The following is a 26,306-nucleotide window of genomic DNA, read 5'->3' as shown; positions in this document are numbered from 1 at the left end:
CCTTTAGTACAAGTGACCCCAGCAGCTAAGCCAATAAGATCTAAGAATTCCTGGAGAAGGAGATTGAGGCTGCTTATCCCAGCCTTCCCCATATCTGTGCCAGAGGATGCTTCAGCCCAAAGCGGTGAAAAAGCACTTATGCATGGGAATGTGCAATTGTTGTGTTGGTATATAGACTACACTTACCTGTTTTGTCCAAGTCTCCCTCATTTTGGGGCGTAGGTGGAAACAACTTCCTGTATATATGCACTTGGTCATTCAACAGGTACTCTCAGTGCAACAGAGGCCATGGGGCTGCTCCAATTTTACATTTGTTTCTCTGTACCCAGCAGCCTACCTGCCAAGCTACCATGCTCAAAAGGTATCATCAGCCCCAGATTAATATTTAAGCCAAATAAGCATATGTTTAGGGCACTAAGGGAAAGGGGGTAGTCATTTTTTTGTTATTGACATTACCCTGCCCTGTTCAACTTTAATCTGCACTGTTTAAAAAAAACTTTGACATGGGGAGTGGCTAAAGGTTTGACTTAAAGGTGGTATGATATACAACCTTTGTTCCCATCTCATGACATGAGAATTTCACAGCTCTCAAGCGGTACTATTGTGGTCTGACTATTATCAACTCAGGAAAAAGCCTCCTGGGGCCTTCCTGATGTTTCTGACCCACTCCCAACAACCCCAGTCAGCATGTCAATAGAAAAGGATTGTGAAAACTACAGTTCACAATACATGTAAGGCATAAGGCTGTCTATCTGTGGCATTCTGTTAGGGTAGTCTGTCTTGCCAACGGCACCATTCTTCACCCCTTTTCCCTTAATTTCTCATCAGCCTCAAAGCTGCTTACTCAGCTAAGAGCTCATATTCATCACAGAATATTTTTTTGTTTTCTCATGTTTTCTGCTGAAAAAGTACTGTACTTTTTAGCAAGATAACATCTTAAGATGTTATTTATTTAAAAATTTGTATTGTATAATTTATATTACACTAATTAAGAATTTATATTATATACATTTATATTACATGGTGTAATAAGAGAGGGTTTGTGTCACTAAGTTGGGGGTGGGGGCACGAAGGGAGGCTCAGCCAATCGTATACATGGGTGTACTTTGACAATAAAGGTTCATTCATTAATATTTTAGTGTAATATAAATTTAGATAAATTTGTAAATAAAATCTTGAGATGTGATCACGTGAATCCTGCTAGATGGAGTTTAAATTTATAAATTTATATTTAATTTATAAATTTGGAATTTTACTAAATGTTAATATATTTAGACTGGTCCTTCGTTACCACCCTATGCTCAACAACGCAACAAACACTACACTCTCCGACCTGATGCAGAGATTTGAAACGTAATTCGAGTCGGTCGTAATATGGATGATGTAGAGAAATCTCTTATTTGTTTTAAACGCGATCAAATAAATGCAAAAGGATGAATGTTTCGCACAATTTCAAGGCACGTTTATAAACGAGTTTACGGAATTTTGAATCCGCATTCCCCTTTGGCGATTACGCAACGAAGGAACACCATTTCTGGGTCAAGTCGCGGAGCAAGCCCGTCGCCCAAGTGAGGGCAAAATAAACCGGGCAACCGAAATCAACGTCAGAGAACGAAGGGGAGAAGAGCACGTAATAACGCCTTGTAATCTCGTCCCCGGCCATTAAGAGACGCTAGTTCAGAGAACGAAGAGGGGGCCCGTTTTTTTTTTCCCGTCGTACCTCGCCAACTTGCTTCGTCCTCGGCCCGACGGGAGTTGTAGTTCTTCGCCTGCCGAAAGGAGTGGACTCGCTTCCCAGCGTGCCACGCGCAAAGCCCGCGCGCTCGCTCCCTTCCAGCCTGTCTCGCGTTCCGTCTCGGCGAGGCGAGGCGGTGTCGGCGAGCGCGGCAGCCACCAGCAACCCGTCCCTCCTCCTCCTCCTCCTCCTCCTCCTCCGCGGAGCGTGGAGAGGGAAAGGGCTTGAGGCGAGAGGCGGCGGCGCGGCTCGGTCCGACCATGTCGGCCGAAGAAGAGGCGGCCGAGCTGACGATCGCGGAAGACGTGGTGGTGAACAAGTACAAGATGGGGGGAGAAATCGCCAACCGTGAGTATGACCCGGCGGGGGGGGGGGTGGGGAGCTGGGAGAGGGGTCTGGCTGGAAGGGCGTCCCTGCGGCCGTCGAGGCGGCGGCCAAGCTGTCAGGGAGCGCAGGAAACCTGGCCGGACAGGCGGCGGCGGCGGATGGCGGGGGTGACAGAGACGGGAGGGTGGGGAGATCGCGGGAGTCCTGGTGGGGGCGTATCTTGCCTGGCAGGACGGGTGCAAGTCGGTCCGGAAAGAATCGACTCAGAAGCCTCCGGTTGCCTCTGCGGAGGAGAGAGACCCATTTTTGAAGCTGTCCCATCTAGGGTTGGGGGGAGGGGGAAAGACACACAAAATCTCTTGGGGTGATTTTTCAGGAGAGTAAGCTGCCCGCGATCCTCGATCTCTCCTGTGTACTTTCAATATACATACATACATACATACGTACATACATACATACATACTAAATTTTATATATATATATCTTTATATTCTTTTTTTTGTCTCCGGCTTCGGTAAAACACACACACCCCAAAAAAATAAAAAATCTGGAAGGGAAATGTACAGTTTTACTTGCATTCATAAAAACTCTTTGCTGGGTGGGTGGGTGGGGGGAGAAAGAGGGAAATTCGCTTGCTACCTCGGCTCCTTTGGTAATCTTTAAAAGAGGAATGATATTCGTCCTTTAGGAGCAGAGGGTCTTTGGGGGGTGGGGGGGGTGGAAAGGGAGGATCTGCGATCGCCCCGGGGGAATGGAGACGCCGTCCCCCCGGGAACTGCAAGGCACATGGTCTGGGACTTGCCATGTGCTGCTGCTGGCGCTCGCTGGCTCTCTCGTTCACTATCTTCCGACGTCCTGGCGGCCTCCCAGGTTTCCCCTTTTGTTTAAGGAAGAATGTCTGCTTCGGATCAGATCACCTTAAAAACACACACACACACACACAAGACACACACCGTATTCTAGGAAGTCGATAATTAGGCAGGCGCGGAAATCGGCAAAGGGAAGTCTTTTATTACAGCTCGGCCATAACTTGCCTCTGTTTAAGGCGATGGAGGTTTTCCCTTTAGCAAACGAAAACAAACAGGCACGGACAGATTGGGTAATCAAATACCTCGGCTTGCTTCGTTATCCAGCTTACCGTTTTTAAAATGTATTTTTGCTCTGTCCAGGAGCAGAAGCTTCTTCAGTCTTCAAGATAAACTGCTTGGTGCAGATGCGCCATAACAAATGCTACTGGGAAACATTCAGAATCTAAAGAAATGGAAGGCTTAACTGCAGATGTTAGCTTTACATTTGCTCAGACAGCAAGAGAAAGAGAGAGAGCACTTCTCAATCATATTTTTTTTCCCTAGAGGTGGGGTTAGCAGTCCTTTCCTTGCATTTTTAGCAGGTAACATAAAATGGATCATAACTTAGCCAAAAAGGATGCAAAATATTTATATGCAGCCAGCTTGAGATCCCCTAATTGAAATTCATTGTTTTAAATTGTGTATTAACCTATATTTACTGATCATATTTCACCTAAAATACTTTGGATGATCACAGAAAAATATGTATCTGGCATTATTTTTTACTACCAAATGTAAAAGGTACTATCAGATGTATTCAGTTTTGATTCTCTTAGGTTCTATATAAATTAATTATGTGTTCTTGTTGCTATATGTTATAGAGATGTTTATTTAATAGTGGTCTTATTTTAACGGAAATAAGCACCCAAGAATGAACTAACCTATAAAAAATAAATTACTTGACTACTGTGAAAGACTAGTGGAAAATAGAGAGCTGTTGTGTGCTGGGTTTAGAAGGGATTTTCCTCTTGTAACAGCCTATTGGGTTTTTATAATTGGGCATGTATGGAATTTCATGCACTAATCTTACTGCAGCTCCTGAGAACCTATGTAGCTACTAAGATGCTTCTTAAATTCACAGAACTACAAAGGCCTTCAAAACTGTAAGTTCAGATTGGATAGGGAGTTTCTTGAGGGCAAAAAGATGCCAGACTGGAAAAACTACCATAATGGGATAGTGTGAATTGTTAAAGATTTCACCACCCTATGCATGTTTAATTCAGAGTTCTGAAAATGTTTTTTTACAATGCTTTGCCATAGCTAGTAGGTTCTCTTAATTCAGTGCCTACTAATTTGCATAAGGACAGAACTGGATAGATTTTGAATGGGCAGTTGATGTGGACATGCGATATAATCTGAATCCATATGTTAAAATCATATTATACAGTCTTATCATGTAGACTAGCAGCATCGTATATTCTAATTTGTGCTTTTGAACATGCCCTGGGACTGCTATTACCAGGATTCTGTTTGAATCACAGTGCATTTCAGAATAGCATTATGCTGCATTTTTTTTAAGAAACAGAATGTTCTGTTGCCCAAGTTCTGACATGACCCATTGAAAAGTTACTTATTGAACAGAACGCACAAAGTTGCAAAACTAATTTTTCCTCAAGTGAAAGGAAGTAGGGGAAAATCATGACCGCAGAGCTGCAGTGATAAATAATAAGTAAAAAATAATTCACTGGCCCAAAGATGGGCCAGTTTGCTATTTGCTGATGAGACTGACTTCAATCAGAGATGGCTACTATTATAATTTTCAGAAAGACAACATGGGTTTCCTTTGAACTGTATCCTAATCAGGTTTGGGCTGAAGGAAGTTCTACTGATGTCAGTGGCACTTTTTAAAAATAAGATATACGCTTAAATGTTAATTAAAATAATGGACTGAACAAGTGGGCCAGTATCCTCCAGTTAGAAGGAAAGAAAAGGATTTTCTTTCAAGCCAACTGTATGCAGATAATGAAGTAGATGAAAAATAAGACAACCACTAAAAGTACTGCAAAGTGTACCTAGGCTAGGGGCATCTTCCCCCAAATTTGGTGTGTCAAAATTCTGTGAAATTTTAAAATGCATGAATATTAATTTGTATTTTTCTGTTGAACTTCAGGTGTCTTGCGTACGGTAGTAGAGGCAGCTAAATCTGGAGTGTCTGTCCTCAGCTTATGTGAAAAAGGAGATGTCATGATCATGGAAGAAACTGGCAAAATCTTTAAGAAAGAGAAAGATATAAAGAAAGGTATTCTGCAGCTACGATATTTTTTTTAATCAATTGTTCCCTATTTAAATTCTGTTCACTATTTCGTGCATTAAAGTATGTAGAGTGTTGATATTGGAATGACCAGAATATAGCTGCTACCAGCAAAGCCCATCCAAGTTTCCATCTCTTAACTCTCTTTGTGGGGTTTGAACTAGTTACTAGGCTGTAGAACTGAAGGGTAAAATGTGACGTGGGGTGATGCTTGCAGCCTCTTTCCTCAGGTTTGCATGGCTGCCTTCTGCAGCTGATGTGCAATACCAGGAAAAGACACATTTGGTTCAAGGTAGAAGTGTGCATGAAATGAACCTTTTTTTTAAAAATTTCAAACTAGAAACAAATCATATTCTGGGGGTTTCTTACAAATCATTTCAGATCGGGCCCAGTTGAACATTTTAATTGTTCCAAATTTTGTCTCAAGACAAAATCTGGGGGGATCTCACAGTAATTTTATGAGAGAAGTAAGCCATAATTGATCCTTTCCCTTCTTCAAAAGAAAAGAGCAGATTTTTTTTCCAAGGGCTGCTATTGCCATCTGTCATCTGCTTCTTCCTACAGTGGTCCCAGTAGATCCTGGAGTAGCAGATCCAACTGACTGATCTTCCCTGATCTTCCTAACTTTCCTTTTCATCCTATTTTTGCTCATTTGCCATCACTGCTGGCCTCATGGTGAAAGTGGGGGGCGTCTGCACTATGTATGGCCTTCCTCAGTTTTCCATTGGCCATGTAAACATCTGGTCTCTCTATTTTCACCTTTTACAACTTGCCATATTGCTGTTATTGATATAGGCACACATTGTTGTAAAGAAAATCTCTCAGCTTTGGCTTTTCTTTCTTTTAAATCCCCCTTTACAGCATCTCACCTTAAAACAGGACTTCAGACCAGTGTCTGGAGCAAAAGGAGCTTACTTTATCTCAAATCAACACATATGAAACACAGATCAGGCCGGACCACGTTACACTAGTTATTCCTTGCACAATCCAATACAGTAATTTACACTTTTTTTGCACATCCCTGGATTACTGTGTTACTGTGTACTGTATACTCTCGTGTGCTCCAAATCTCATTTTGCCTTTCAAATCCATATGTCTGCACAGCCCTGGTTGTTTGTAAATTTGTTAAGTTACAACTTCTGGCAAGCCTTGTCTGTGGTGCTGGGGGAAGCATTATGTAAACACTGCTCATGTTTCTAGAAGCTGTGATATCTGGTTAACTGAAAACAGTGAATTAAAGTTTTGTTTTTTTGTCCCCCCCTTGAATTCATGTACTTTGAAGCGCTGCAGAACTTCTAAAGTGTTTGTTTATTTGCTTACTCCTTAGGCATATAGGCAGATCCGAACAGAATAGAGTACCTGATGCAATAATTCGATAAAAACATATAAACAATATAATTTAAAATTCCCCAGAGAGTAATAGCATGACTTACATCTAGATACTGCTAGTCAAGAGGAACAACATGCAGTATATCAAAACCTGAAGGAATGATGAAAAAACTTATTATGGCTTTTTTGAAAACTTAGGATCATGGCCACTGATCTAATCTTTGGGGGAATGCCGTCATAGAGGCAGACATTGCCCAGAAATTTCCCAAAGATTTGCAGTTTCTTCCTGGAAGGTGACATTCTGTGTAGGAAATGACCTTCCAAATCTTGATGGATGGGCAGAGACCAGTGGAAGTTGACAGTCCTGGAGATACCCAGATCTTAAGACATGAAGGGCTTTAAAAGTGATAACCAACACCTTGAATTATACTCACGTATGAAAACTAAACCCCATCAATTTTCTCCAGGATTTTAAAGTAACATAAATGTTGCCAGTCTTAGAGGCAAAGAAAGTAAGCCTATTTAAATATTAATGGTATCTGGCCTATGTATTCGGAAGTAATCGGAAATTGGGTTCCTGATTTAAGTCAGTATCTTGAATGACGTTTCTTTAGTTCCAGAGAATAATATATTAGCCACAGGATGCGTTTCAAACCAGTGCACACCTGGAAGACCACCCTACTGAGGAAAATAGCATTTATTTCCATATGAGCGTGCAATAAGATTCCAACAGTAGAATGGCTGAATTTGCCTTCACCTCTTGACTGAGAGGTAGCTTCATCACATGCATTGTAATCCTTGGGAAGAGTCTGGAAAAAGAGTTTATGCTTCTTCAGCTATTCCTGGTTACGCCTTAAGTGTCTGTTAAGTACTGACCAAGCCCAAAGAAGCTGTTGTTACAAGACAAGTTTATGCAGCTTTAGTTAATACTGTACACTCACAGTGTCAGCAGAAAAATAATAATTCAAATGAGCAGTTTGTGGGGCAGATAAAGTTTGGTAGAGGACAGGAAAGCCTGGAGGAACATTGTCCATAGGGACGCGATGGGTCGGACACAACTTCGCAACTAACAACAACAAAAGTTTCTGATTTATATGAAGATCCAGAGTAAGGCTCCATTTATTTCTGTCTTGCTTTAAAAATGCAGAAGCAAAACCCAAGTGTCTAATAGTAAAGGGATAACATTTGCACATTCGACTAATAAATACATGTTTATTACAAGTGGGGAGATGTTACAGGACTAGTGTGAACTCACTGCTGCTCCCTTTTTTGTGTAGGTATTGCCTTTCCCACAAGTATATCGGTAAATAACTGTGTCTGTCACTTCTCCCCCTTGAAGAGTGACCAGGATTACATCCTTAAAGATGGCGATTTAATCAAAATGTAAGTGCTTTTTTTGTGTGCTAATTTTTACTTGATTAGTTTACTGAACTGAGCTACACAGGACGCCCTCTATGACATTCAGAAATGTTATCATTTGACACACTGTGCCGGACTGCTATTGATATAGTATAGATCTCTCATGCCAGAGACAGAATAAAGTTAGCTGGCTGTGCCCGGCTTACCAGGTGGAGACCGTTACTTTAGCTGCCGTGGTGTGAACTGTTTTACTATAGTATGTTTGAGACATTGAGGATAGGTATCTTGTAAGTAATATATTTAAATCCTAGAATGTCACGAGAATCGTCCTCATTTTATATCATTTTATTCTGTTTTCCCTCTTTGTGTTGCAGTGACTTGGGAGTCCATGTTGATGGCTTCATAGCAAATGTAGCACATACTTTTGTCATTGAGGCATCAAAAGTAAGTGGTTTGCATGCAGCTTTGAGAAATCACGAACAGTCAACGATTTCTTCTAGTAAAGGGAATTTATATAAGCAGCATCGCTAAGGAGAAAGAGCTTGTGCTGGAGTTCCAGATGGATGGAAATACCCGTGCTTTTCTCTCGGGTGCCTCTTTTCAAGGGTCTGCCCAGGGAAGGAAAGGGAGACGGCCTTTCAAAGGGCTCAGCTACCCTCAGGCTGGGCAGTAGCAACAGAAAAAAGGAGGTCTGTGGTCTGGCAAGAGGGAGAGGGAGAGGTCAGAGAGGGTCAGAATGAGCATGACAGAGTGAGGGTGTGAGCAACAGCCACAAACTCCAGCGGATGCAGGGAGGTGAGGTGACCTGAGGACCCATGGCAGGATCTTGGGGGAGACAACGTCCCAATTACTAATCCGGTTGTCAGGGGAAAAAAAGGTGGAAGGCTTGCCAGGCAGAGCTAAACCCAGGACCACAGGAGAAGGCCGAGGTCACTTAGCGGAAAAAAAATCTAAAATATAATTAAAAAGGCAAAGAACACGGTGGAGCTTTAAGTACCTGTTGACACTTGAATGCTATTACAAGACCCAACACACCAGCTGTCCTCTCTTGCCTTGCTTTTTGGCAGTTGGGCTAGAAGAAGCCGCTAAAGAGGCAGGGAACGAAGGCAAGATCAAGTATAAACCCAAGGACAAAAAGAAATGCATCAAAGTCAAGGACAGAACATGGAAGGGTTTCTAGCCTTAAATCCCCATTTGACTCCTCCCCCTGGCTCAGCCAGTCTCTCTCCTACATCTAGCCCCCTAAGTACTTGAGAAAGATAGTTCACAAACATTATCTGAGACCAAGCTGGCTTCAGTGACTACATAAAACACGTTGTAGGCATGTGGAACCGTGGCTTTCAGATTTTCTTTGGCTAAATTTTCATACTTAAGGTTTTTGTTCAAACTTGCTTCTGTGATATTTCTTACCGAAAACGTTTGCGCAGGGTGAATTTGCCATCTGCCAGCGGCTGCCTCTAATTAATGGGAGCAGTTGAATCTGTATATAGTGTTAATCTCTATCACTGCCCAAATGGTGATTGATCAGATCATCGGGTGATACATATTATTTACAGTTTTTGAAGGATTTGTCCTATTCAGTTTGAACAGGGTATTCAGGGGGGAAAAAAGATATCAAAATTAAAACCACAGATAATGGTAATGAATAATAAAAGATTAAGCATGAGTCATGCTGTGTTACATTAAGGTGCCCTTTGTTCTGCCACTCGGTTGCTGCTGATATAGCAAGGGGGCATTTCCGTATTCATTCAAATTTATTTCAGTCACCCAACTCCAGTGGACTCATTGAAATAATTCAGTCAATCTAATAAATAATGGCCATATTGATTATTATTTTCTTTTTTTGGCATTAAGATTTTTGAATCATAGGAGGTATTAATGCGGCATCAGAAGAAGGACACTGGGGAAAACGATCCCTTTTGGACCCCAAAGGTCTTGCAGGTCGTGGGTGGCAAAGCATCTGGGCCTAATCAAGATAAAGTTCCATATAGTCACGAAAGTCGGGGGGGGAATCACTTTTAGCCAGGTTATATCTTTTATGTACAGTGCAGTTAAATTCTCTATAGAACGTTTATGTCTGATGAGTTTTAAGGTTTATTTCTTATGTGTCAGCTAGAAAGTTCTCTTTTTTTTTTCAACTTTTAAAATGGATGCTTCTGTATGATTGTTTTCTCTCCCCGTTTCAGGAAACTCCAGTGACAGGTCGCAAAGCTGATGTCATAAAAGCCGCTCACCTCTGTGCCGAAGCTGCCCTGCGTTTGGTCAAGCCAGGAAACCAGGTAATAATAGGCAGCTGCTTTTCACATGGACCGTGGCAGTTTTTAGGAAGGTGGCTAAGACGGTCCAGCTCCCGTTCAAGCTTAAATTAATTCTGAATATACAAATGAGAAACTTGACTTTTTTTTTGAGAGGAGATAATGTAAGAAATTTAGAGCTTACAGCTGCTGTCTAAACTGAGCAGTGAGGCCTTCTTCATAAGAGTATACTACTGTTGCTTTCAGACTGCAAAGATGGGTAACAGGCCTCTCTTAAAATCAGCCCTGGCCAGCATAACTGATACTCTTCAAGGACAGTGGTAGCACTTCAGCAGTAGCTAGAGAGCCACACGTTCCCTTTAAAGAGCTTATAAATATCCACTCAGCATTTAACCCTTTGCTTAACAAAAAAAAGTGAGTGTCCTGGAAATACCTTGATGTTCTGGATGTGCATTCAAAATGGTAGCATAAATATTTGGTAGCTTAAATTTTTTTTTAAAAAAAGGGACCGATTTTTCTTTTCCCCATTTTATTAATCCGTTCTTATCTCCTAGGTTTTGATAAGCTTATCTGTTACTTCAAGCGGTTAGTTTCTGCCCAAAAATCTAGAAATCCTAGATTTTTTTTTCAGTCAGTTGATTGTATTCATCTCTGTTTTTGCCTGCACAGCTTACGTAAATATTTCAGTAGCAATCAGTTTTCCCCTTATCATCTTGCTCTTGAATTGGAAGTTTTTCCTCTCTTGGAATATAGAATAACTTGTGTGTTATAGCTTTGGAAAAGGGACGCGGTGGCTCAGTGGGTTAGGACGCTGAGCTTGTCGATCAGAAGGTCGGCAGTTTGGCGGGTCGAATCCCGAGTGCCGTGTAGCAGAGTGAGTGCCTGTTACTCGTCCCAGCTTCTGCCAACCTAGCAGTTCGAAAGCACGTAAAAATGCAAGTAGAAAAATAGGGACCACTACGGTGGGAAGGTAACAGCGTTCCGTACGCCTTTGGCGTCTAGTCATGCCAGCCACATGACCACGGAGACGTCTTCGGACAAGCGCTGGCTCTTCGGCTTTGAAACGGAGATGAGCACCGGCCCCTAGAGTTGGAAACGACTAGCACGCATGTGCGGGGGAACCTTTACCTTTACCTTTTATAGCTTTGGAGTTCACATTATTGGGTTACACAGAGCACCCTTTGAAATTGATTGGGCCTTTCTGAACTTGCAAAAATGTAATACCTCTCTGCTGGTCATTAAAGCACCGACGTCTTTTGCAGTTTTCAGTGAGGAATTGAAAAAAATCACTTGTGCTTTAATATCCAATGTCATAAATTTCTAAAACAGTGAAATAGGAAATAGGGTACTAGGCACAGCTTTTATTGCATTATATGGTCATATTTGAATCGGGTCTATATTCTTAACAGAATTCACAAGTAACAGATGCCTGGAACAAGATTGCTCATTCGTTTAACTGCACACCAATAGAAGGTAAGAGTTGGCTTGATGAAGAGTGAAGTTGATGCAGAATAATACAGGTGGTCCTTGACTTAACAACTGTGATGGAGCCCGCCCATTATGGTCATAAGTTATGGTTATTAAGCGAGGTGTCTTTGTGATTAATGATCCCAAGCCCTGCTTTCCCCATTGCAGTTGCTAAATGACCGGATAGGTCATTAACTGGAGTAGGGGGCACCTTGTGGGGGGAAGCCTAGTACAGGCCAAGCCCAGCACTCCGGCATCTCCCAAGCTTATGTGTGGCCTACCCTGGGCTTCCCAGGACCTCCCTCACCCTGAGACACACCATACTCCTCTTTCTACCTAGCTTGGGGGCCTTCAAACCTGGCCCTTTTATGACTTGTGGACTTCAACTCCCAGAATTCCTCAGCCAGCGTGCCTGGCTGAGGAATTCTGGGAGTTGAAGTCCACAAGTCATAAAAGGGCCAGGCATGAAGACCCCTGACCTAGCTGGATCCCCTCAGGCCTTGGGCCTGCTTCCCATCTCTGGGTCTCATACCCTCCTCCCCACCTCCTGTCTTAGAACACGCCACTTACCGTAAATTCCTTTGGGAAGCAGCCATTCCACCATGAGGCCTCCCTATAATTATATAACAGGGCTTTTCACACAGATTTTACCACTTCTAGGACATGACAATATTCGAGTACCACCAGAGCTTAGCAAGGTGTCAAAAACTTGATGACTTAAACAAAAAAAAGGGGGTGGGGATTTTGGGTTTTATTGATTAGATTCATTTGTTGTTATATAGAAATGTCTAGTTTATAAGATTATGGAAAAGTAAAAAGTTGAAATTCGATGTTAATGCTTCTTCATTCTACTGCAACAGAGGAAGTCGGAAGTCAATGCCTTTTCTTTTTCCCTTCTGCCCCTCAGTTTCCCCCCCTTCTTCCTCCCCACTGTGTCCTACTATTCGCTTTTCTATTTTTGTATTTTATTCCATAATCTAATAAAATGTTACAAACCGTTAAAAAAGGGGGGGGAGTACCGGTTTTAATTTCTTTAGTGGCGGTTCCTTTGCTCTCAGGCCACACAGAGAACCCCTGGCAGTGCAGGCTGGCCAGAGCCCTGGGCAGTGGAGGGCAACCACCCAGCTCAGCCCAGCCTTCCCCAAGGGGACCCCCCCAGCTACGCTTACCTTCTCCTCGAAGCAGCTGCTGCTTGGCTCGCTCTCCTCGGCCGGGTTGCTCGTGGTGTGTGCGGGAGGGCAAAATGTGTGGGTCAGAGGGAGGCCCAATCCCTCCCCCTGCGAGGAGACCCGGCTTTGTAACCAACGCATCCTCAGCGATAGGATGGGAGACCACCAGGAGAGTCAGCAGGAGGGGGACAAAGGGATGGCAAAAGGACAGCAGGGCTGGTTCTGGCCAAATGCTAAGGCAGGACTTCCCTCAGACCCTCCCTCCCTCTCATTGTAATCTTCCTTCCTTCCCCCCTTTTCTTCTTTTTCTTTCCCTCTTCATTCTTCTTCCTTCTCCTCTTTCCTTCTTTTTGCTTTCCTCGCTCTCTTCCCCTCTTTCCTTCTTTTTCTTTGTTTTCCCTCTTCCCCTTTCTCCTTTCCTGTCCCTTCTTGGATGCTCAAATGCAAAAGGGGAAACATTTCTCGATGCCTCCTTGCCTTGTGATCAAAGGCCACTTTTGCTAGTAGTTCGTGGCCACTTAAAAGACTTGAGAACAAACCAGGCTCAGTTTATCCCCTGCTGGCATTGAGTGGGGGCCTCCACAGACCACAGTAGAGCAAAACTGTTAAAATGGTGGCTATGACAGTTGATCAGAGCTCCTCTGTTTTCTACGTGCAACAGCTTTAGCGTTTAGGAACAGAGGTAGCTTAGTGGCTTTTCTATTAATATGTAATCCTTAAAAGGGCTCTCTTCTAGGGACCCTGCCTTGATCCTAATTCAGACTGGAAAAATAGCAGAGGAAAATATTTTTCCCCACTTTGCTTTGTCCTGTTTTTCCCCACTGGAAATGGCTGTTAGCAACACACAAGGAGGGGATACTTTCCTAAGGGCTCACAATTCAAGAATACCAATGTTAACTTGGATTGCCAACAAAGTTCTGTCTCTGACAAAACAGAACACAAAATTGCTTTCTCCTTTGAACTGGGGCATTTCCAACCTACCTTCCTCCCTTCCAACCTACCTACCTCCCTCCCTTCCTTCCTTCCTTCCTTCCTTCCTTCCTTCCTTCCTTCCTTCCTTCCTTCCTTCCTTCCTTCCTTCCTTCTTTTTTTAAACTGCCAGAGGCTCTGGGCGGAGGTCACAGCAGGCAGGTAGCAGTGGGCAGAGGCTTCACATTTTGACCCCTCCCCTCTGCCGTTCCCTCTGCGTGGCTCTCAGCTCACCTCTCCCAGACCTGCGCATGTGTTTGTGTGTGTATGCGCGGGCAGGCAGGGGTCTTACCCCTTGCAGCCCCGCGCCTCAACAGAGACCTTCTGCGATGGTAGGCTGCAAACTAATGAAAGCTGGGCTTTTTTGGAGAACTTGTTTCTTTTTGTCAACGTGCCGCCGATTTCCCTACGCCCTGCCTCCATCCCCTTCCACCCCCAACCCCATGGAAGCCTTCAAGAAGCTCCCATCGCAGCTTCTCTTATCTCTCCCATTCTTTTCCTCCCCAGTGTCACAGCGTAGGGCTGCAAGATGTGAAGGGGGTCCCCCTTCCCCACACGCGCGCACACACAAACACAATAGGCCAATAAAATGTAAAGATCACCTCTGAATAAGTACCAAGCATTTTACTGCCAACTACCAGTAGCAACAATATCATTTTCCTGCATCAGCTACGTTTTGCTTTGATAATGAGTACAGTCAGACGTTTAGGCAAAAAGAGTACTTCTGGTCAAAACATGGGGTGCCTTGAAATCTCAGTGTGTAAGCCTACCTTGCAATACCAATACTAACATAAGCTCTTTTCTTGATAGGCATGCTATCACACCAGCTAAAGCAACATGTGATAGATGGAGAGAAGACCATCATCCAGAACCCTACAGACCAACAAAGGTATGAGAAAATTTAGAACTGATGCCAACCTGTTTTTAGAATTTGCATGGGGGGGAGGGGGGGGGTTAATGAATTTTGATGGGAAATGAAATCCATGATTTTCAATTAGTAGTTTTATTATTCTGCAACTTTCCAAACCCTGTTCAGATGGAAATGCCTTTATATGTTTATTCCTTATCCAGAAAGGACCATGAAAAAGCAGAGTTTGAGGTTCATGAAGTTTACGCCATTGATGTTCTTATCAGCACTGGCGAAGGAAAAGTAAGTCTGTTTTATATCTCCCCTGTAAGTGGATATTCCAAAGAGACCTAACCTCATATAAAATAATGTAATGTAATGTAATGTAATAAAATATATCCCTGACTAGGTTGCTTCGCCTGATATCTTGGAAAATCCACAAGTTGTTAATTCCTACAGAATTAATGAAAGTTAACAGAGTGGTGGGTTTCTGTGTTGGACTCCCTCTTCATGTCATTGATCAGGATATTCAGATGCTCCAAGACTGCTCTAGTTCTCTTATAGTCCTGCCATATTTCCACACAATCAGTATTTAAATGTTACTTGTGGCGTGGTTGCTATACTTCTGCATGAGAAACTGATTGGCTAGAATAGCTAATCTTTGCTGATGAACAAGAAGCTTCAGGACAGGTTGAACAACAATAGATCAAAGTATTATTCTAAGTCATTGGGTGGGAAAAATAATTCTTTCATTCTCAAGATTTCCTTTATGCCACCCTTGTAATTTGAAGACAGCTTTTGATTCATTGTGGTGAAAAATATTACAGTAAACAGAGGACTTGCTTCAATTTCTACTATAAGAAGAGGCTGTATCCTGGCCTGCTTTAAACTTAATTTTTATATCCACTCCCTAGTTCAAACCCTAAGAAAAAGTGGATTTTTCTCCCAATTTCTCTCTATTTTGGTTTATGCTGGATGATACAGTCAATCTTCAGCAGAGCAGAAGCCTTAAATACTTACTATACGGAAGAAAAACTAGAAATTAATTAAACAAAAGTCATACGGTAGTCACAAAATGAAGATAAGATTAACAGCAATCAGACTGAGCAAAGCAAATCCTTTAACTACTTAGAAATTGTGTTAAATGATTCAGTATTTAGGGTTACTTCATCACACACAAAATTCCAATGCAGTAATTAGATTTGCCGATCACCATAGAAATAATTCACAGAGGCACCGGCAATCTGTTTTTGAAATATTTTGCCAAGAAAACTGCAGAGACCTGTCCTGGCAGTCTCTTAGAATCAGACATGACTGAATGGAAGAAACAACAAATGAAATAATTGTGTTTCCTTGCAGTCATGCTTTTGGGGGACAACATATTGAGCCTGTGGTGCACAAATCTGTGCCTAATACGTTGCAAAAAATGGAGGCAATTCAATCCAAGTTCTTAAGAGCAATGGTTCGTGGCCATTGTTGTCTTCAGGCATGAACTTGAGGCTCATATTGGATTGTGTGTCAGTCAAGGCTTTGCCAGTTGAAATACTGACTAAAACTAATTTTGGCGAGAAAGATCTCTGTCCAATTCACAAGTTGCTATTTGATGCTTTACATAGTAGTTAGGGCTACGTTTCTAAATGAATAAACTGGGAAACTCACTTATATTGGGAATGATATAAAATTAAAAATGTATTTCAGAAAGATATTTTTTTCTCCTCTCTTGCCATATGGCTCCTATCACAAGAGTAAATGTGAGAGTCTGTTGCTGAAAGTGTTGTGAATTGCCCTTGTTTGTTTTCAGGCCAAGGATGCTGGGCAAAGAACTACCATTTACAAAAGGGATCCTTCCAAACAATATGGTTTGAAAATGAAAACTTCCCGTGCCTTTTTTAGTGAGGTGGAAAGACGATTTGATGCTATGCCTTTCACTCTCAGGTTTGTGTGTAACACTTAATAGCAGGCATTCCACTTGGCTACTCAACTGTTAGACAATTCTTGCCACTGAGTAGGTTTTTGCTCAATCTAAACCAATATCTTAAAACAGTAAGTCATAATGTAAATGGCAGGTTTTTTTTTAATTGCATAGCTCAAGTATATGAAGGTTGATGACGCTAGCTTGTGGTTAAGAAAGCAAGATTAAAGCAGCATGCTGAGGGAATCTTAAGAGATTGTATGTACACTTGGTTTACTAAGTTGGAGTTTGTGCAGTCAGGAATGAACAAACTATGATTGAGTACATTTTGCACAGTATGCCAAAATTAATAAACGACATTGTGACTTAGTGCAATTATGAACCAAACTCCTTACAAAGTCAGTTATGAAGGACTCTAGTAGTCTATTACGTCCTCTTTCTGGCTTGTATGAAAACTTCCTATGTCTTTTTCAGTGACCCGGCGGAGAGACAATTTGATGCTCTAATGCCTTTCGCTCTCGGGCCCTGTCCAAATCAAATTTGCAGTCATAAATGCTAGAGGAGGTGAAGGTTCCTTTAGAGCTGAATCCTGTGGCCGGTGCCAAGTTGTTTACTTGGACCGATGCAGGATTCTTTGCAGTTTAGAGCCAGCTTATTTTCCTGAAAAGGCTAACGTAATTGTTGAGTAATCAGAAAATCCCAAAAGATGTATGGTTGCATTCTGAATCTGCTCTTCTGTTTCCCATAGGGCATTTGAGGATGAAAGGAAGGCCAGGATGGGGGTAGTAGAATGTGCCAAACATGAGCTGCTCCAGCCCTTTAATGTCCTCTATGAGAAAGAAGGTGAATTTCGACCTGCTGAATGTCAGAGCTGTTTTTGTCTTGCATCAGGCTAGACGGTTCCCTTCCGGAGGCAGTTGCTAAGCATTAGATTGCAGGATGAGAAACCCCTGGCCTTTCAGGTCTTCCTGGAAACTTCCATTGTTCCTAATCACTGACCAAGCTGCTTTGGAAATAGGAAGGGGGTGGGACTCTTTCAAACTTGTGAGACCCCTGCAATCCAGTGTAACTGCAGGACTTCCCTCCCTCTGCTTCCAAGCCCTGCAAAATTGGAAGAGGCTCTTTTTTTTATAGTTCAGTGAGGCTTGGCAGGTTTTAAAGCAAAGTGGCATCTTATGCCTGGGATACTAACACCAGCAATAGAACTTATGGCTGTGGAGGGAGGGGCAGAATAGATGGTAGTTACATATTCTAACTGGGCATTTGCCAGCCAGGTTTGCGTCAGGGGCAATGATATTTCAGGCCAATAAGCAGACAAGGTGCTGCTCAGATACAGTGTTTCCCCGAAAGTGAGGCCTACCCTGAAAATAAGCCCTAGCTTGATTTTTGGGGATGGGCCTAATGTAAGCCCTACCCCAAAAATAAGCCCTAGTTTGGGGGCAAGGCACACCTAAAAAAACAAGCTGGGGCAGGGGTGTGGACCTGCCCACGTGCTTGGCACCCACTTAACCTTGCAGCCAGGCCTCTCCTCACCGGCTCAATTCTGCTGCGTCTTCTCCAGCCAGGCCTGCATTTTTCAGTCACGGGCCTTTCCAGAAGGCCACTGCAGCCAAGAACCGAGCTCTGGATTCAATCCATTGCTCGGTTCTCCAAGACCTGCATCTGAGAACCAAGGTAAGGTTTGAATCTATAGCCCGGTACTCAGTTGCATACGCCATCCGGAAAGGCCTGACTGCAAAATGCAGGCTGGAATGCAGCTGCAAAATGAAGCTGCTCTTTTGGCCCCAGAAGAAGTGGACCGGCTGGGCAGGGCTGTCGGTGCCAGAGGTGAGTATAAAAAACATCCCCCCAAAATAAGCCCCAGTGGGAACCTGCACAAAACGCTGCCTTAGATTAGATCAAGTTGCAGAGGAGTGGAACTGACTCATTTTCCCTGTGGGAAGAGATGGGGCAGAACCAGAGTAATGTGACCTTTTGGTGTATTTTTTTTTTCTTGCTGTGTGCCCATCTTGTTGCTAATGGTTGGCTACTATCTTGCTCTGTTGTCAATCCTTTACTCCCCTCCCCCTGATTAGGAGAGTTTGTGGCTCAGTTCAAGTTCACGGTGCTTTTAATGCCCAACGGCCCCATGAGAATAACCAGTGGCCCCTTCGAACCTGAATTCTACAAATCAGAATTTGAAGTTCAAGATGCCGATCTGAAGGTCAGTAACAACTACTGTGCTCTTGTAAGAATCAAAGTCACAAAAACAGAAATTGTCATAGCAGAGAGAATGGTCTGGCTTTCCTATTCTGGTGGTAATAATCGTTATTCTCCTGCACATATTTAACATATCCAAATTTCATAAATGCAGACCGGTAGGCATATCTCTGCCACTATGCCCGGTTCTTATATGTGTGTGTGTGACGTTTCGACGGAATCCCATCCGTCATCATCAGGCTGGTGGCTTCTGCTTCCTTCTTCTGCTTCTCCCAGAAGAAGGAAGCAGAAGCCACCAGCCTGATGATGATGGATGGGATTCCGTCGAAACGTTGCGCCTACACCTTCATTTCTACCCGGAAAAAACCCGAATGACCAAAGGTCCACATACAAACACCCGCGAAAACCTCAGAAAACATATATATACAGAGGGACACGGTGGCTCAGTGGGTTAGGACGCTGAGCTTGTCGATCAGAAGGTCGGCAGTTTGGCGGGTCGAATCCCGAGTGCCGCGTAGCAGAGTGAGCGCCTGTTACTCGTCCCAGCTTCTGCCAACCTAACAGTTCGAAAGCACGTAAAAATGCAAGTAGAAAAATAGGGACCACTACGGTGGGAAGGTAACAGCGTTCCGTGCGCCTTTGGCGTCTAGTCATGCCGGCCACATGACCACGGAGACGTCTTCGGACAAGCGCTGGCTCTTCGGCTTTGAAACGGAGATGAGCACCAGCCCCTAGAGTCGGAAACGACTAGCACGCATGTGTGGGGGAACCTTTACCTTATATATATATATATATATATATATATATATATATATATATATATATATATATATATATATATATATATATATATATATCAGGCTGGTGGCTTCAGCTTCCTTCTTCTGGGAGATATATATATATTAGTCATGACCAGATATATATATATATTAGTCATGACCAGAAAAACCTGGAAGAGGTTTTTTATATATATAAAAAAACTCCAGGTTTTTCTGGTCATGACTACTATCCAAAGGATGCGTGGCCCTGCACCCTGTGATTCCAAGTGTTGAACATTCTAGGGCTGCTTCCATTGCTATATAACCGGCAGGAATTTCTTCTTTATTTGTTGTCTTAGATTAGAACAAAGGGGAATCACTTATTAGGTATCTTTACTCCTGATATTTTCCCCCCCTTTTCTAGGCACTTCTACAAAGCTCAACAAGCCGTAAAGCCCAAAAAAAGAAGAAAAAGAAGGTAACTTGGCTCAGAGATGTATGGTGATGTAACTCAGTTGAGCACCTGCAAGTAGTGACAGCTCAAATATTTTTATGCCTTGGATCATTCTTACCAGAGCTTCTTCCTCTGAGTGGATTGTTAGGTGTAATATGTAATCCATATAGTGTTATACAATGTTGTAGAGTTCTGTAGACCTAATTGTGTCAAATGACTTGGAAGATGGGGGAAAGCTTGTTAATTCCAGGATAAATGGGGTATAATCTTTTAATAATAACCTCAGTGGCAAAGTAACAATATACTTAATTTAAGAAAGAAATGATCAAAAAGTTCAAAAGAAATGATCTCATCATTTAAGTTGTAAATATACTTGGATTTGCAGAAGTGTAAAGTGGTTACAGAGAGCATTCCCAACTCTAGATGGATTGGGGCTTTCCATGAGTAGGTGGCAGCACCCGGGTGACCTTGGCTGAGCACCAAAAAGCTATGCCAGGTTGAAAGATGAGTAGCAAATCTCAGCTGTAGTTTAAGATTAGGAAGAATCCCAGGGGAGGCAACGGCAGTCCATTTCCATATCATGCCAGGAAAATAGGGACGCGGTCCTATAATCCACCAGGAGTCCAACTTGACTTGAATATCTGTCAGAGTGTGATACAGTCTCCCATGTACCTAGAATAGCTGGCATCTTTGGATCTCACCAAAGGCGGAACTTCTTAAGCTTCCTACAGCTGATTCTCCCTTCCTTTGTTTCCCCAGGCCTCCAGGAATGCGGAGAATGCCACAACAGGGGAAACAGCAGAAGACAACGAGGCTGGCGACTGAAGGGTTCTGCTTTCCTCTGCCTCACACCTGATTCTTTCTCTCACATGCCCCCCCTCTTAACAGGAGAAACGAACATCCCTTCATGGCTGTTTTGTCTCATAGGACCACAGGACAAATAGCCTGGACTTCCCACAAACGTGCAACCAGCTGAGATTGACTTGGCCACTAAGGGAGGAGTCTCTTGGCCACTTCAGAATCCTTTTAAATGTGTGAAATAATAAAATCAGGAGTAAAAAAACAGTCTACATTCACTCTTTCTAGCCTTTGATACGACTTGTGCTCCTTAGAACTGAGCAAATGCAGCTCTCAGCAAGAGCAGGGGCTTTCTTCTGGCTCCACCTCTCCCTCTTACCCTCTTAAAGGTACTTTTAACTCTTCTGAAAAATCCTTTGACATCTTGGCAAATCATTAATACGTGCAGAAACTCATCCCTGACTTTAGAATTGTATTGCGTGCAGCTAGTATAACTTGCACATCATTGCTTTTTCAATGTTTAGGCAATTTCCCCCCTCTTCAACATCTAAGATGTTTCTTAAGATACTGAGGAGGGGGTGTCTCTTTTTTAACCCCCAACAAAATATTTTATTTTTTTTGCAGACAGGCTCTTTGAAGATTATTCTGTTCCTCTAGGCAGCATCATTGCCTACAGAATTATTTTCATTTGGTTATATACTACTGTTGGTTTAAATTATCATCCCAGAACAAAAATAGATTCATTAACCACCTAGTAAAATCCTTTCCGGGCTCTAAAAGTAATAAAATCTGATTTAATAGGAGCTCTTTGATGGGTTTTTTTTTACATTTTAGTGCATTTACTTATCCTACACACATTTGTCTTTTCATTACTAAAAACATTTCACTGTTTTGATGTATACGATACCTAAAACAGGATTTTTCAGAAGAATTCCTCTTATATAATTTTTACATGAATGAATGGTATGCTACAGAATTGGTTGGGCCTGGAATTGAATCCATTTGTGAGAATCTCTTTTTTATAGTATGTCTTTCTAAATTGTCCATTTCAATTGTATATGATTGTGTGGGGTGTTTTTTTCTATGTTATTCCAAACCAGGTTCTTGTCTACACCCTCAATGTAGCTGAATGGATTTCTATAAAACTGTTTTGTGCTGAATGGCAGGCAATACCCTTCTGTCCAGTATATCTGGAGTTTAGCATTTAACAGCCTCAGTTACTACCAAAGTTTAAGACCATCAAAAGAATTTTAGATGTGTCTTTTTTCTGGGATTTCCCCCCCCCCCCATCGGTCTCTGTAAACTTCTACTTAGGTTTCTAGAGTGCTTGCCTGCTTTTGTAAGGATCACTTTCAATGCTGATTTTGGAAAGTGCAATGGGGAATGTGTTGAGTGGAGATTGAATCATATGGAATAATGAGCTTCGAAAGGATCATGCACAAGACTTGCAATGAACTGCCAATTCTAAACTGCTCCCAGTTGTGAACCATGAATTTAAGGGAGGTGGGGTGGAGGGGGGAGAATACTATTGGTTCCTAGCAAGGAGCATTTTAGCATTTATAAGTAATATGTTTTCTTCTTTTCCTTCCTTTATGGTTCAGCCACATTACCAGTTTAAACCACTAAGGTTGCGGTTTATTTAATTTTTCATCTTTATTTTGAAACTAAAGCAATTGTATCCCTTGGTTTTAAAAAATGCAGTTGAAAATTTTGGAACAAAATTCCCACAAGCTGTTCTGTAACTTTTTTTCCCCCCAAATAAAATTGATTAGTGACACCCATGGATAGATTAATGGGTCTATGTTGAAGGGGTGGAGGGGTCTGAAATATACTTGAAGAAATGTCTGCTTTTATGCACTTAAGTAACTGAAAACATTATGAAGAGTTGATTACTCTTTAACTATTACTACCTACCAGATTCTTCTCACTTTTGAACATCTGAACTTGTGTAGCACTAGGTTTCTTACTCCAGCATTATGCTTGATTCATTGAATATTCTACAATGCATTTAAGAAAATAAGTTTTCCTCCTATTTAAAAAAGTTCCTTTTCTGATATTTTGCTTGCTTCCCCCCTTTTTTTGGGGAAGAAAAGAGCAATCTTAATAATGGCATTAAGTACAGCTGGTTCTTTGCTTTGGCTAATTCTGTTTGCAACAAAATTCTTGGTCCTGATCATACATTTTGCCATACATCAACAACAGAACTCAAAATGGGTCTTGCATTTCCACCATTAGATCAACTGACTCCTCAGTAGTTACTAATCTTAGAAAAAAAGCAATGTCAACTTTAACTTAATCAATGGAAAGAAATCATTTTAATCCTGTGCTATAAATTTAGCTAAGTGTTGCAATGCACAAAATCACACATGATAACTTACCAGTTCATTACACAAATGTATTGGTAAGTGGCCACTTCCAACTTCTAATAACTGCCAGTGTTTAAGGAAACAGCCTGTTGCTTTGACAGCTTGAATTGTTCCTGCTGGTCTTTATTTTTTCACAATTCCAATCAAAGGGCTTCACAACACAGTTGAATTCAATGCATCATAGAGCTGTTCCAATTTGGTTTTAATGCAGGTCAAATGAAGACCTCTGTTAGTTGGGAATTATGTTTCTAACTTAAAAGTGCCTTTATGAGTCTTGAATAGAATGTAATTTAATTACTGACTTGTTTCTATACAGGAAATTGGGAAGCTCCCAACATGAATTCTGTTTTGGGTTATCAGCCAACCTTACTGTGTCTGTCTTGAATATCAGTGTTATGATCACTAGGTTTAGTAATATTTTCAAGCTCTTTTTGACTGCCCTGTACTAGCAATGTAGATTTCAATAAAGCACTTCATTATAATTGGATCTCAAGCCAATGAGCTATGTTATTTATTTGCTCCTTTCCATCTCTGATTGTACAAGGTGGATGCTGTATCTTAATGTTGAGCTTTTTTAGATGGCCTAAAATTAATAGGGCCGCTAGGCTTTAATTATTAGCTTGTAAAAAGAGAAAGACAGTATTTCCTCCCTCCAATTCATCTTTGCAAATAACTCTGATATAACTGATCTAGTTATTGACGATTCACATTGTAGTTTGGGTTTCAGAATCTTCTGTTAACTCGGCCACCTTAAGCCATAATATAGCACATGAACCCATTTTCCCAGTAAGCTTCATAAGTGAGTAGCGATTTAAACTTGGGTGCTGAATCTAGCCCAGTATTTGATACTGCATTATATGTTCAATATCCGGATTCTGATTCCAAGTTGAACCATGACTTGGGAGGTGATTTGAAAGATCTGATTTGTTTCATTTGCATCCTGAACTATAAACTAACCAGACCATGCTTTCGTACGTGAACCCAGCCCATGGGTTAACATTTGTTTTAATATGATGTGTTGACCTCTGTTCAAAATTGAGCTAATTCAATATAATTAACCACTTGTAAGAAACACGACTACTCAGTTCTAGTAGTATTGCAGAGATGCTTAGTGAATAAGCTCCAACTATTGTATTTATAGTATTTAGAAGTTCTGGATAAGGAACTTACTGAAGCTGAGAAATTTTGCAAAGTAGAACTGGGGATATGTGTGGTTCTAATGGTCATATCTCTAGTGGGCAAGTCACCATAGTCGGGGCAACTTTCTAATTACCCATGGAATTAAGCAGGTTATTGGATCCCTCATTCAGCCCAACCAATTGTGTTGGGGAAAGACTCCTGCATCAGAGAAAAAGCAGGGTACAAATACCAGAATCAACATGTATTCTACCCAGAATAGCAAGGTCAGATAATAGCAGCCACCTACATTGAAGCTGCTAGGCTGGAGTCTACAAGCTTCCCCTTAGTTCAGCACTAGATTGTATTGAGGCTCTTGACTTGGTTACAGCAAGTAGTATGGCCCTATTCAGAGGACGACAGAGAATGAGGTGGCTGGATGGAATCACTGAAGCAGTAGGCGTGAACCTAAATGGACTCCAGAAGATGGTAGAGGACAGGAAGGCCTAGAAGAACGTTGTCCACATGACTTCGCAATTAACAACAACATTCAGTCCTGGATCCTGAAGCACAGTATTAATTTATCGAATAATATCTGAAACCGACTGTGCAAGCAACATTCCTACAGCACTCTGTATCTTGCCTGTCAACATACTAGGTCTGGGGAGAAATAAAATAACCCATTGAGTTTAGTCAGTGTGGATGATGAGTTGAACATGATGATAGGTGTGCCATATTACTGTCTTCCCTAGGGCTCTGTTTACCTGAATGCAAGCTCTGTTAACCATTATCCTTGCTGAGGTATTGTGTTGATTTTTCACACATTAGAACCCTGTATTTCTTAAATGAAGTTGCTTTCTCATTTTTTAAAAAATGTAGTAATAGCAATGCTCTTCTTAGTTATGGTCTTCTAATTCTCCAAATTATTCTTCAAAGCACCAGAAGGCAGGACAAGAAACAATGGATGAAAACTAATCGAGGAGACAAGCAATGTAAAACTAAGGAGAAAATTCCTAACAGCGAGGACAATTAACCAGTGGAACACCTTGCTTTCAGAGGTTGCCAGTGCTCCATCGCTGGAGGCTTTTAAGAAGAGCCTGAACAGTCACTTGTCTGGAATGATAGGGCCTCCTGCTTCAGCAGGGGATTGGACTAGACTAGAAGACCTCCAAGAGCCCTTTCAATTCTGTTGTTAGTCACTGTCATTAGATGGTATTGTGAATGTGTAACAGTTTAGCTTTAGCATTCAGTATGTGAAGAATTTTTTTGGAATTTTAATATTTATTGAAGGATCAGATGAAAGAATGAGGCCCTGAGGATCAGAGGAAGGGTCATATGTGGAGATAGGACCCAGGTGTGGTTGTGATGGACCTGGGAGCGAGGAAGATAAATTCTGAGAAGAAACATTTACTCTTAAACTCTTGCACAACTTTTTCTGTGACAGCTTTTTTTTTCTTTCTGCTCACTGAAGGTTTTGCACACATGTTTGCTAACAGTTGACATGTTTGGGGGGCTGCCGGGGATGGGGTATGCAGGGACAATGAAGCCAGACACATTCACAGGTTTTTAACCACTTAGCCAGGATGCTGCACTTCGTTTACAAGAAACGATAACAACCACATAGCTGGCACAGGAGACTAGAAGCTTTAGGGAGCTGCAATCCAGGTAACCAATCAATATTATATGTTATGCATGTATTATCAGGGGAAGGGAAAAGGAATGTGTTGGGTAGGCAGAGGGGTGTACGAAAATCACCTTTGATTATAAAAACTGCTGTAAAACTGTAAACAGGGCCTCGGTAGCTTTCAAAGCCGGGGTGACTTTCATCTTTGGTACCAAAATCAAAGTCTGTTTTTCTGTACCTTGGGTTTGGTGTAATTAATTGGCTTCAACACCAAGCTAAGACCCAGTTTTGGGAACATTATCAAGGCTTAAAACATTTTCGATACCTCCAGATCTTCTCTTGTCAAGTATGTGCAATTCTCCTGTATAAAACAAGAGTTTTATCTGGGACTTGGGACTCAAAGAGAGCTGAGTATCTAAGACAGTAGTTTGGTAAATATTGAATTAGTAGGCTTTTAGTAAATAATCCTAATTCTGTCTTTAGTTAGCTACAATAATTTATAAAATGGAAGAGTTGCAAATTA

At 41.9% G+C, this 26,306-nt stretch overlaps 1 protein-coding gene across 2 annotated transcripts; it reads left to right on the top strand.

Annotated features, from left to right (window-relative positions):
• The first annotated feature begins 1,779 nt into the window (after positions 1-1,779).
• On the top strand, positions 1,780-23,536 carry PA2G4 (proliferation-associated 2G4). Of its 2 annotated transcripts, none has more exons than XM_083355457.1 (13): positions 1,780-2,083; positions 5,021-5,149; positions 7,768-7,873; positions 8,224-8,293; positions 10,036-10,128; positions 11,514-11,577; positions 14,520-14,598; positions 14,781-14,859; positions 16,358-16,491; positions 17,217-17,311; positions 18,544-18,671; positions 19,850-19,903; positions 20,639-23,536. In XM_083355457.1, exons 1-13 carry the CDS (start codon positions 1,996-1,998, stop codon positions 20,702-20,704), a joined length of 1,185 nt encoding a protein of 394 aa, XP_083211583.1. In that variant the 5' UTR covers positions 1,780-1,995; the 3' UTR covers positions 20,705-23,536. The 2 variants fall into 2 exon arrangements, with proteins under 2 accessions (XP_083211583.1, XP_083211584.1); XM_083355458.1 differs by lacking the exon at positions 1,780-2,083 and adding an exon at positions 3,552-4,013.
• The last annotated feature ends 2,770 nt before the right edge of the window (positions 23,537-26,306 follow it).

This window comes from Vipera ursinii, assembly GCF_947247035.1.
Source record: "Vipera ursinii genome assembly, chromosome: 2".
Classification (NCBI taxonomy): Eukaryota; Metazoa; Chordata; class Lepidosauria; order Squamata; family Viperidae; genus Vipera; species Vipera ursinii.
The sequence above is the reverse complement of the archived record's forward strand: the minus strand, read 5'-3'. Positions and strand labels throughout refer to the sequence as shown.